Genomic DNA, 11,112 nt, shown 5'->3' with positions numbered 1-11,112 from the left:
TTTTCCACCTGCCAGGCCGGGTCCAACTTGCCTTTGACACATATTTAGGGGAATTTCTACCAGTTCTTCATTTACTACACTGCTTGGTTACAGGAAACAAAGTCCCTGAGGGTGTCACCTTGACAATTTCCAAAACCGAAACTTGCGCTCAAGACTAGATCCACACTGAGTCTGCGAGGCAGAGTCCCTGCCCAGGTCATCAGAGCCAGCCCCGCGGGTAGGAGCGAGGGAGGGGCCTGGAATGGGCGTGGCTTTCCGTGGGAGAGTAGGACTTTGCCCCACCTCCTAAGAAGCCTGCTCTGCTTCCAGCCAGTCAGGTTGCTCTATGCAAATAGAGCCCGGGTCACCCCGGTAACCATGGTGTATGGCAGCCAATGGAAAACAGCCAGTGGCGACCTCGCTCCAGGATTGGTACCGAAGTAAGGCGACAGGGATCCAATGGACTGTGGGAACAGTCCTCGGCGGGTTGAGGGGCGGAGATATGCAAATATGGTTTGAAAAGCCGGCGGGAAATCTGAGTTTCGCGGGAGGACCTTGGCGCGTAAACCGTATCCCTTCATTCATTGTCAGCAGCAGCTTCCTGGAGCCATTTTTCAGCTGCCGGCCGCAGCACCCGGGCTGCCGCCACCGCCTCGCAATCCGTTGCATCGGCTGCCCCCGACGCCTCCATCCCTCCTCGGGGCCTGATATCCGTGCGGCCGGGACCCTCCTCTCTCCAGACCCCCGATTATTTTTGGCCCCCGGGGCCTGTGCGGTGCGGAAAAATAAAAAGAAAAGAGAGAGAGAGGGTTCGGAAGCGCCGGGAGGGGAGGCGAGAAGGAGAGACTTGGAAACTCCGGCTGCAAATAATAAAAGAAATTGAAAGCAATACGTTAATATATCGTAACACTAAAAAAGAGCAGGAGCGAGAGATGAGAAAGGGGATCCAGCCCGCCCTGGAGCAGTACCTGGTGACCGCCGGGGGTGGGGAGGGGGCGGCTGTCGTCGCCGCCGCCGCTGCAGCCTCCATGGACAAAAGGGCACTGCTAGCCAGCCCCGGCTTCGCCGCCGCCGCCGCCCCGGGCACGTACATCCAGATCCTCACTACGAACCCTTCCACCACGTCCTGTGCCACCTCCCTCCAAAGTGGCGCCCTGACCGCCGGCCCCCTTCTCCCCAGTGTCCCCGGCACGGAGCCGGCCGCCAGCAGCCTCTACACCACGCCACAAGGACCCTCCAGCAGAGTCGGGCTGCTGCAGCAGCCACCAGCACCAGGACGCGGCGGCGGCGGTGGCCCACCGGTAATACCCTCCTCAGCGTCCCTAGCCCAGGTGGGAGGCGGGCTCCCGGGAGCGGTGGCGGCGGGAGCGCGAGGCTGAGCATCGTGGGCCTCGTTGCTGTCCCTTCCAGCGTGTGCTTATTGTTAGACTCGGGGTGCTTTCCTGCGGACGTTGGGAGGACGTGGGGGCCTGGGCAGGCACGCGGGGCAGTGGGGAGTCCCTCTTTGAGAACCACATCCAACACTCCAAAACTTTTCGCGCCCCCCCCCCCTCCACTTCTTTTCCTGCACTTTTCCCTACCCCCACTCTCCCCTCCCTTGCAACTCGAAGCTTCCTCTTTCTCGGGCGTAGGAAGGGGTCACGCCCCGGATGGAGAAGGGGGTGGGGGAGGGAGTAGTGCACTGGAGAGTGGGGGACCCCAGAGGATGTAAACTGGGGGACCCGAGGCGTGCAAGCCTCCTCTCCTGTCTCTGCTGCCCCTGGGCGACTGGGGGTCCCGCAGGCGTGCTCCGAGCGCAGGGGCGCCAGTGCCTGGCACCTTTGGGGACCTAGCTCCAGGCAACAAAGGGGATCTGGGAGGTGGACGGGTATCGCGGTGGGGGAGGTGGAGCTGAGAGCCCCGGTGGGCCAGGGCTCGCGCTGTCTGCGACAAGGGGCCGGCGGGCGGGTGCTCCGGCCTGGGCGCATCTCCGCGGTGGCAGCGGCGGCGCCCGCGTGGCCGGAGCGCTGGGGCCTTGCTCTCCGGGCCCCGGGCCTGCCCTTGACCCGCCTCTCCCCTTGCCCCTTCCTTCCCCGCCCTGTCCCCCTCCCCGCCCCCCCGGCGACGGAGGGCGGGGGCAGCCGGGTTCCCGTCCCGCCGCCAGGATCTGTCCCTTCTCTCCGGGACCCGCCGGTGACGTTTCGCACACGTGCGCGGAGGACGCGCCTGTGACTGGGGAGGAGGCGGCGGCGGGAGGGGGCGCTGGAGGGGGAGAGGGGGCACCCACTTCCTCCTGCTCGCCGGCTCCCAGGCCTGGGACGGTCCCGGCGCCCTCGCACCCGGCACCGCCACCCTCCCTCTCCCGTCCCCACCCCCCCACGGCGCCCGCCCTCGCCCGGCGCCGCCGCTCCACTCGGCCTCGGGCCCCCTCTCCAGCCGGCCCCCCACCTCCCCCGGAGCCAGGCTGCTTTCGGAAATGCCCTTACAGCAGCAGGTTAGTGACCTGGACCGCGCGGGGGCCCGAGCCACCGCCGCGGGGACCCGGGATCCCCGGGGGGCCCGAGCCGGAGGGTAGGCGACGGAGCGGGGTTTTGGAGTGGGAACGGGGGGTTGGGTGCTTGAGGGAAATGAGTAAGCAAGAAAAATCTAACTAAGTAAATCCCCGGCCTCCGCTTCTAGGAGCCCCGGGGCGGGAGTGGCCGCCCCCGGGGTGGGTATAGTGTTTACGTGTGTTTCTTTTGGGGGGTGGATGGATGGGCAATTGAAACCCTGATGAGGGCTTCACGCCCGTGGCCGAGTTGAGCTGCTTTCTGTCTTGCTTCCCTTGTGCTGGAGGGGGAGGGGGCGGGTCAGAGGGTAGGGTGTCTGTGGGGTTCCCAGGCCACCCGCCACCCCCTCCCTTTGTCCCTGTAATTTATAAAGCGCCTTTGAGAGATGATTTAGGTCAGTATGCGGCTTTCCTTTTTGTTGCTACTAGAAAGAAGTGTGGCCCCGAGGTCTCCCTCTCTTCCTTTCTCTCCTGCATTCCTTCCTCCATGCCTTCTGTCTTCACCCTCGTGTTGTGCCTTGGCCCAGACCAGACTAGAACCCACCCGGACTCGGATACCTATGGTTGCATGATAATACCAGTCGAAGATCTCACCTAGTCTTAGGTCTAGGTGTGTTTGTTTCTGCACGATCAGTATTTTGCTGGGGTCTCTTAAGAAAGTCCGTACACATATATAGGACTTTGGGAAATGGGGTGGGTAGCGAAAGAATTAATTTTCTTAAATTTCTTTTCTGTTTATAATTTTCCCCTGGGTTGGATCTTGAGTGCTTTCCAGCCTAGAGATACTTACTAGGGATGTGTGATAGAGACAGTCCCAGTCAAAGAGGCTCATCCTTTTAGTGACTAGGGTCTGCCAGCAGGGGGGAAGCCGAGTACAGTACCTGCTTACACTGTGTACAGTATCCAGTGTGCTAGATTCTCAGGCACAGGATATATTCCATGCTTTCATTAGTGGTAAATACTTTTACGGACTTGATTAAACATGCTTGACCGTGCAGTGCAGCAAGCCCACTCCCCCTACACACTCGGTTCCTATATCATAAATAAGCTGGAACAACTGGCTATTGACACACTTCTTGGATCAGATTCAGATTTGCAGGGAAAGTTATTTTTGATAATAGGAAATTGTGAGGCTAGTAAATTGCTCTTTAAGAAATATCTTAGATTATTCATTGGACCAGCTCACCCAAGACTGTCTAACCAAATTTATATGTAGTTTACTGTAGTTAAGTACTTGAAGTATAAAATTATTGCCCTCACCACCTTCCATGTTATTTCTAAACTTTTATTGTCCTTCTAGCCATGAAGTTATTATTCCAGGAATATAGATTGAATTTGTATACTCAAAAATAATGTTTCATTATAGGAATATAAATGCCTCTTACACATATTCCGAAGTAGTTTTATGTAAGATTGTAATGTATGCTGAATCACTGGTTAATCTATGCTTCCAGAGCTGTATCTTGTGGGAGGGGTATGAAGTTTATCTCCCAGGTGCATACAAAGTCCTAAGCGTTGCAGGCAATGCTTGATTTGTTTATTATGTTTTTCTTGTCAGTGTTTCCGAAGGCTTCCAGTTAAGTCTTGGAATTTATTTGATTTTGTTTTTGAGGCAGGGTCTTTTATAGCCTTGAACCCCTGGTCTTCTTGCCTCAAGTGCCCAAGTTCTGAGATTTAAAACATGCATAGCCCTGTGTTTTAGAATTCTGTTGATATTTTCCCCTAAGCATGAAGATTGAGAAGGCATATGGAATGAACTAAGATAAGACTAAACATTCTATGTTCAAGAAGAGGTGGGGAATTCTTCAGGTGACAACAATTCTAGACCTATCTGTGTCTGCTTTTCAAGTTACATCTCTAGAGCATCTAAGAACTTGACAGTGAGTGGCTTGCCTTCTTGCTAACTGTAAGCCTCCTGGCTTGTTTACAAGTTGTCTGCTATTAGGCCAATAACTTTATCTGCCCAAATGGTTCCGTCTGTAAGGCAGGGCAATAATACTGAGACTTTCTTTTTTTAAGTCATGGTAATGAGTGTACAGTACTTAGCTCAAGGCCTGGCAAATAGTTAGCTGCCCCATAAAATTCGTATTTATGAATCAAGTATTTCTGTAACTCAGAAATGACTTAGATGCTGTTCCTCTGTTTACTGATGTGAGCAGAATGCTCATATGTTTTCTAAAGTGATATGTAATTTCATTCTTCCAGAAAATTGAGACTCTATCAGTGCAAGAGGCAGCCTATCATGTCAGATTTAATTTAATCCAGTCAGAGCAACCTGCTGATTATACTTTTTGAGAGAACCTTCGGTGCCTGGGAATTTCCTCTGAGATTGGAGGACTGGGGATGCAGTTTCAGCAGGGACTCTTTCCCACAACAACTTTGAGAGAAGAAAACGTGGGGCTCCTGTGGTTCTGTGTGCAGTAAGCCCGCTTCCACTGAGACATACGGTTGATGCCAAGTTGAGGCTGGAACAGAAGTTTTAGTCACTACATACCCCAAAATGGAACTTTTAATAAAATACAATGCCCAGACTTGGGCGGTACAAATAGCTCCCCTGTAGACAGTACTGAGTGGGCCACCCTAAGCATCCTTGGGAAAAAAGCACCTTTAACTTAGTCAAAGCACCCAAACCTGAGCACAGAAAAGGATGCGTGTGTGTATGTGTGTGTGTGTGTGTGTGTGTGTGTGTGTGTGTGCGCGCGCGCGTGTATTTTTCTAAATATCACCACCTTATATAATACTTGCAAGGACAGAGTCTGAGTTTAGCAGTGTGCTGTGTAAAGTTAACTTGGGAAAGGAATATACTCTGGGATTAGAAATAAGTATCAGCGCCTGGGAAGTGAAAGGAGAGCAAGAGAGGGACAAAAAGGGAGGGAGGATGGTAGGAGGTGTCTTAGAAATAAGCAGTAGTTTCTCCTTAGCTTTTCTGATTCGATCATCTCCAGTGAGAACACACACACAAACACACACACACACACACACACACACACACACATATATTTAATCCCTTTCCAATTGGCTTTTTTTCCCAACTTAACCCTGACTTATAAATAGTCTATATGACTGGCTGTAAGCATTGTCCCAAGCTAATCAACTCCCAAGTCTTTTCACTCATCTACTTTTAAATAATATTTTAATCAGGGTGGGGTAGAAATTGTTTACTTGGTTTACTGAGTCCCTCGAAGTCCACGAAGCTACCTGAAATAGCGCAAGGAGGAGAGATTCCAGTTCTTCCCATCCCCACCTGCCATGCTTAGAGGACCATCCCTAAGTTCTCTGGGGTACAAAGTATGTGGTCTGATGCACACGTTCATGGCTGTGAGCAGCTTTAAGTAGTGTTTCAGGAATTGTGTTTACAGTTGCTAAGGAGTTCCCATCCAATAATATTTGATGGGACTGAGGAGACCCGATAAAGGGGACAATATTATATATAGAAAACCACAGATGTAGGGCCTTTCACCTCCCCATCCTGTCTCCTTTCCAAGAATGACTAGGAAAATAATCTCACACAGAGAAGAGGTTCTGGTACTAACTACAGAAGGTAGGTACCAGAAAGCAACCTTGCTGGGATGAGACCAGCAAAGTGGGGGTGGGGTTAATACAGCCGGATTATTTATCTGGCTTTCCCATGGAGGGGGCGTTTGATTTATTTTCGTCACATACTTTTGCTTTAAACATTGCCTTTAAGCATTTAAGTTGCAAGAATATGTTTCTCTACCCTGCTTGCCTTAGTGGGAGTCAATCTTGTGGCCACAGTTACCTGTAACTTTGAAGATGTGGTAAAGCCAGGATGGAATCCAAAGGCCCCTGTGAACTTGGCGACCCTAAGTACCAGGTCTCGGTTGGTGCTTTGTCCTGGTAAAGCAGGAGTTGTGTCAGCTTGAAGATAGCAGATAGTATGCAGAAGATAGAATTAATGACCCAATTGTTTGCGGCCGTTTGTAATGTAAAGGCATGGCAACATCCCTCTAACTTGACGGACAGTATTTCAGGTTAGCGTATTCAATATTTGATCAATCAGATGGTCTTGGGAGTTAAACGCTTTTCCTATCCAACCACTTCTTTTACAGGTAAGACAATGACAGGCCCACTGCAATTAAATTACTCAGCTAAGGTCACAAGTCAACAGGGGGCCCCTCCGAGCCAAAACTGAAATTGGAGATTTTTGCCCTCTTAAAACCTCTTTTTGTGAGGAGAGGGTTAACTGTCTTACATGCCCTACATGGGAGGCTTAGGTGTGCAGACTACTAAACTCAAGTTTCTTTCAGATGCGGTTACACTGCCCCAGAGACACTGAGAAATCAAGGCTACTTTAGACACTCAGTGGAAAGGACTTGTAAGTGGAAAGGAACGACAGGTTCCCTAAATAGTGGTAGCAGTGTTTTTCAAAGTTTGATATTTGAAATTTCAGTTATTTGTTCTTTGGATGTGACATTTCGGGTGCCCTGACAGAGACAGTTTTACTTAATCAACAACAGCCTCAAAGGACTTTTTTAACTTTCTTGAAAGAGGGGCACCAAGGGAAGTGTTGTCCGGAACCATCTACATCCCGAGTGACAGTCACGGTTTGCTCCCTGGGCCTTTGCATTAGACCATTGACCGAGAGGCTCTTCCTCTGTGGTTAACACCAGGAAGATTTCTGATGTGTCAAAGCTGCCGATCACTTAACTCTTTCGGAGGAAGTTGTCTAAAGTCAAAGCTCATTTCCTTAAAATGACCTTTTTATTTTACTTGTGGAACTGAGAAAGCTTAAAAATAGAATTGCTTCAAGCTCTGAAGCCAGAACGTGAAACATGATCCAACATGATTGCAGCTCCTAGCCTGCCCTGGGACAGGGGTATCTGTTTATCTGTAATCCACCAGCCAGGAAGGTCCCCTGTGTGTGTAAAGGCTGACTTCCTGTGAGCCATGAGTAGCAATTGATGAGAGCCCTGTTATCAGGGAGGCTGAGTTTCTCTGGAAGCACATATGATGGCTAGAGGAGGTGAATGCCCTTGGCCTTCCCTGCCAGCTCTCGCCAGTCTGCTCTGGAGAAGCCTGCGGAGGCTCTTCGTGCTCTTGAGTGATTGCTGAGAAGGGCTCCATCCTGTTCTACTCTCACGAGCCTTGTATGGACTCACAGTTGGAGGAGGTGAACACAGGGTCTATGCGTTTCACTCCTTCCTGCACTGAGATGTTGGGAAAGCATAGTCAAGAGGAGCGACCTCGAGTCTTGCTTACACTACCATCACGTCTGTCCTTCCGATTTCAGCCTCACTGTCCAGAGATGGAGTCTTGAGTATAAAAGACACACTCTCCTAAAAGGTGGAGTGAGAGACAGCTAGGTAGAAAGTTAAGTGATGGAGGCTGGAGTCCTCTGGTTTCCTTTTCTGCCTCCACCCGTCAGATGCTCTCTTCATTTCTCATCTTTCTGGGGTAGCGGGGTTCTCACAGGTGCAAGGAGTTGAAACCAGTGTCCCACAGATGTCATAGAGGGGCCAGGCCATCTCTTGGCGCTGTATTTTGCGTCTTGTTTTTTTTTCCCACTATTCTTTAGTGTCCGTTTCATACTGTTGGCGCCTCTGAGAGTGATGGTGACTGAGAGCGGGAGGCGTGTGTCCTGGTGTGGACATTGCCTGGTGCAATCATTGGACCCCCGGTCTTTGTTACCTCTTTCTAAGCTGCTCATTGACTCGGGAAAAGAAACAGAAGAATAAGTTTTTTATTGTCATGGTGCAATCTGCAGTGCCAGTGCTATGAATAAAACCTTTATTTCTCTGATGGAACATGTTCGTGAAACGGCACGAGGAATGCAAATTGCACTGTTAACATAATTTCATGTCTGTACAGTAAGCCATAGTTTAAGACTGGCTCAGAAATTGCATGCCAAGCCCTATCTAACTTGGAGGCGCCTTGGGTATGTATGTTAGGGCCAGGACCAAGTCTTGCTCACCAGAGGCCTCTTAAGCTCCCATGGAGCCTTTTTATCCCTCATTCTCTCTGGGTTTGTTTTTGAGATGGTCTCATGAAGCACAGGCTGGCCTCCAGGTCTTAATCTAGCTGCAGCTGGTTTCACCTCTTGGTCCTCCCCAGCACTGAGATTCACCCATAGGAGCGATGACACTCTTCCACAGTTGACATTCCTTGTGTTCTCTCTGCTCCGTCTGCCTCTTGCAAGTCGCTCAGACTTGCAGTTGGCTCCCTGGCTTTTGGGTATTGTGAAATCTTGATTTGACTGTTCATTGCTGCCTTGTTTTTCCTGCCTCTTTCTCATCAGTCCTTCCAGGCCCACCTGAAGAAAGTTCACACAGAGTATAGTCCCAGAGTCCCCAAGCCTTGGAGCGCTTCCGTAAGTGGCTTCGGGCTTTTTCTGGTGCATCATAGATTTCCTTATATCCCTATTGTTTGGGGTTTTGACTTTTTACCAAACCATCCTGGCCAGAGATCGGTGTGGCCGGTTCTCCACGTGCTCTTTGCAAAGGCCTCTCTGGTTGTAGAGTGAACCACTTGAGAAGAGGTGTTTTCGTCAGATGACTTCAATGTGCTTGGCACCCCGTCAGCTCTGTTGGGGATAGGAAAGAAGGATGGTAGGATCTGCCTGCTGTTGAGTTTACAGCCTATTTGGGGAGCCAGGCTTTAAATACAGGTCAACCTGCAAGCAATACTAAACAAGAGTTGGAAAGAAAACAAGGCCCATCTCTAGTCCCGTGTACGCTGCAGACAGGAAGTGGCACGGGAGAGTATGAGGGGCACTCCACTCCACCTGGCTTTCAGAACCAGAGGCCATGGATCCTGCAATGGCATATCTCAGGGCTTATCAGTGTGCACCTTCAAATGTTGTTGGGTGAATTCTGGCATAGTGGTACATTCCTTTAATCCCAGTATTTGGGAAGTGGAGACAGGAAGATAAAAACTTTGGCTATATATTAAGTTCAAGGCCACACAGGCTACATGAGACTATATTTTAAAAAAAAAAAAGGGTATCTCTGGGACACTAAAAAATACATAGATACCTGGGCCCTGCGGAGACTAGCAATCGCTGAGGGTAAGACACAGATCTATCTTTTCTTTGATGCCCCAGATGATGGTGATGCGCTGCCCGTCGTACCACCGGCCAGATGGAGAGAGAAAGCTGGCTTCTTTAATGTGCCATACATTTTCCATATGGACTTGAACCCACAGTAGAGCAGCAGGAAGTCAGTTATCATGAAAGCCACTAGTTGGACTGCTGTTAGTATTGGGGATAAGAAGACAAACGGGTCTGTTAGTAGAATGGGTCTAGAAGTATTTAGGAGAATTGCTGAGCTCAAGGCCAGTCTGGGTTAAAGTGAGGCCCTGTTTCAAAGAAATTGGTCTAGAATAGGGGTTTTGGCTTTCATGAGCAGGCACAGTGAGGGACAAATTGGAATTAGGGGAAAGTGGGACAGAGCTGTTCTTGTAGAGAAAGTGGGTATTATCAAAGGGGTGCCTGGGTCCCTGGTCTTGATCTGTGGATGCCAGAGGCCAGGGTATTCCTGTGTGTTGCCAGACATCCAATCTAACCTACACGTCTACCAGTTTTAAAATACTGGTTTGATTGAAGAGGAAAGTGTGAAGGCCAAATGAAATAGGTCTCTAGGCTAGATTTGGCTTAAGGGCTGCCACTCCACAGTAGATGGTCTATGGGATAATAATAGGCAGTGCTTATAGAGTGCCCGTGGGTATCGAGGGCACTAGACGGAATGCCTTCCTCGCCTTAGCACGTTAGATGCGTGGAAACCTATGAAATGGATGCTATTACCACTCTTGTTCCACACGGAAGGATGCAGGCTGCCAGGGGTTAAGGGGCTGGTTTAGGGCCCTGATACTAAGTGGGACAACCAGACTTAAACCCAGGGAGACTGCCCTCTGAGTCTCAACTGATTTCCTCTTTATCCTCAGTGCCCTTGCATGGTACATAGCAGGAAACCAAAGTACCTGTCCAAAATGAAATAAGTTAGCATTTTTACCTGGGGGGTCAGTTAAATAACCTTCATTCAAAGTGTTTGGGGTAAGAGTGTTTTGATTTGGGACTTTAAGACAGCCGCTTACTGCTTAGGCCAGCGTCAGCCTAACTGTGTTTGTCAAGGCCCACCCTAACTTGCCTCCATGCACGTGCTGAGATTGAAGGAAACACCATGTTTGGCAGATGTTTGTTTGCTAGTTTCTAATAAAGTGCTATTTGCATATAAATAATGCACTGTTCTTAGGAGCAGGTCTAAACACCAGTTAATTTGTGCTGTCACCACGGATTGAAGGTCATTTTACACGTTGCTTATAATAATTTTGTGTAGGGCCCCATTCTATGATGTTTGAGATTCTTAAAGTCTTTCCGATTTTCAGATTAGAGATATCCAACCTGTAGTAAGATTAGCCTTTAGCATTTTATCCAGGCAGAGATTTCCAGCTCCATCCCTAACCTTAGTTGGAAGCCTGACATCTGATGTTGTGAAATATGTAGGCAGTCACTAATAAAGTTTCTTCAGCAGGCAAGAACCTCATAGAGAATATTTGATGCTTAACCCATCTTTTATTATAGAGAAGAACAGACCTGAAGATCTTCATGCCTACTCTGTCAATACTAGTTTCGAGATTTCTAGGTCATTGCC

The 11,112-nt window shown here is 49.7% G+C and overlaps 1 protein-coding gene across 6 annotated transcripts in view; it reads left to right on the top strand.

Moving 5' to 3' along the window:
* Positions 1–515: 515 nt before the first annotated feature.
* E2f3 (E2F transcription factor 3) overlaps positions 516–11,112 on the top strand; it is a 79,490-nt gene continuing 68,893 nt past the window's right edge. For 2 of the 6 annotated variants that reach the window (XM_030247136.1, NM_010093.3), the window contains exon 1: positions 517–1,280. In XM_030247136.1, coding sequence (XP_030102996.1) covers positions 912–1,280 — 369 coding nt within the window. In that variant the 5' untranslated portion in view covers positions 517–911. Of the gene's footprint in view, positions 1,311–2,188; positions 2,453–11,112 lie in introns of those variants that run through there. The other 4 variants (NM_001289920.1, NM_001359994.1, XM_011244276.3 and 1 more) reach the window with 3 other exon arrangements.

The sequence above is a fragment of the Mus musculus genome, chromosome 13 (assembly GCF_000001635.26).
Source record: "Mus musculus strain C57BL/6J chromosome 13, GRCm38.p6 C57BL/6J".
Taxonomy (NCBI): Eukaryota; Metazoa; Chordata; class Mammalia; order Rodentia; family Muridae; genus Mus; species Mus musculus.
This window is presented reverse-complemented; position numbering and strand designations above follow the sequence as displayed.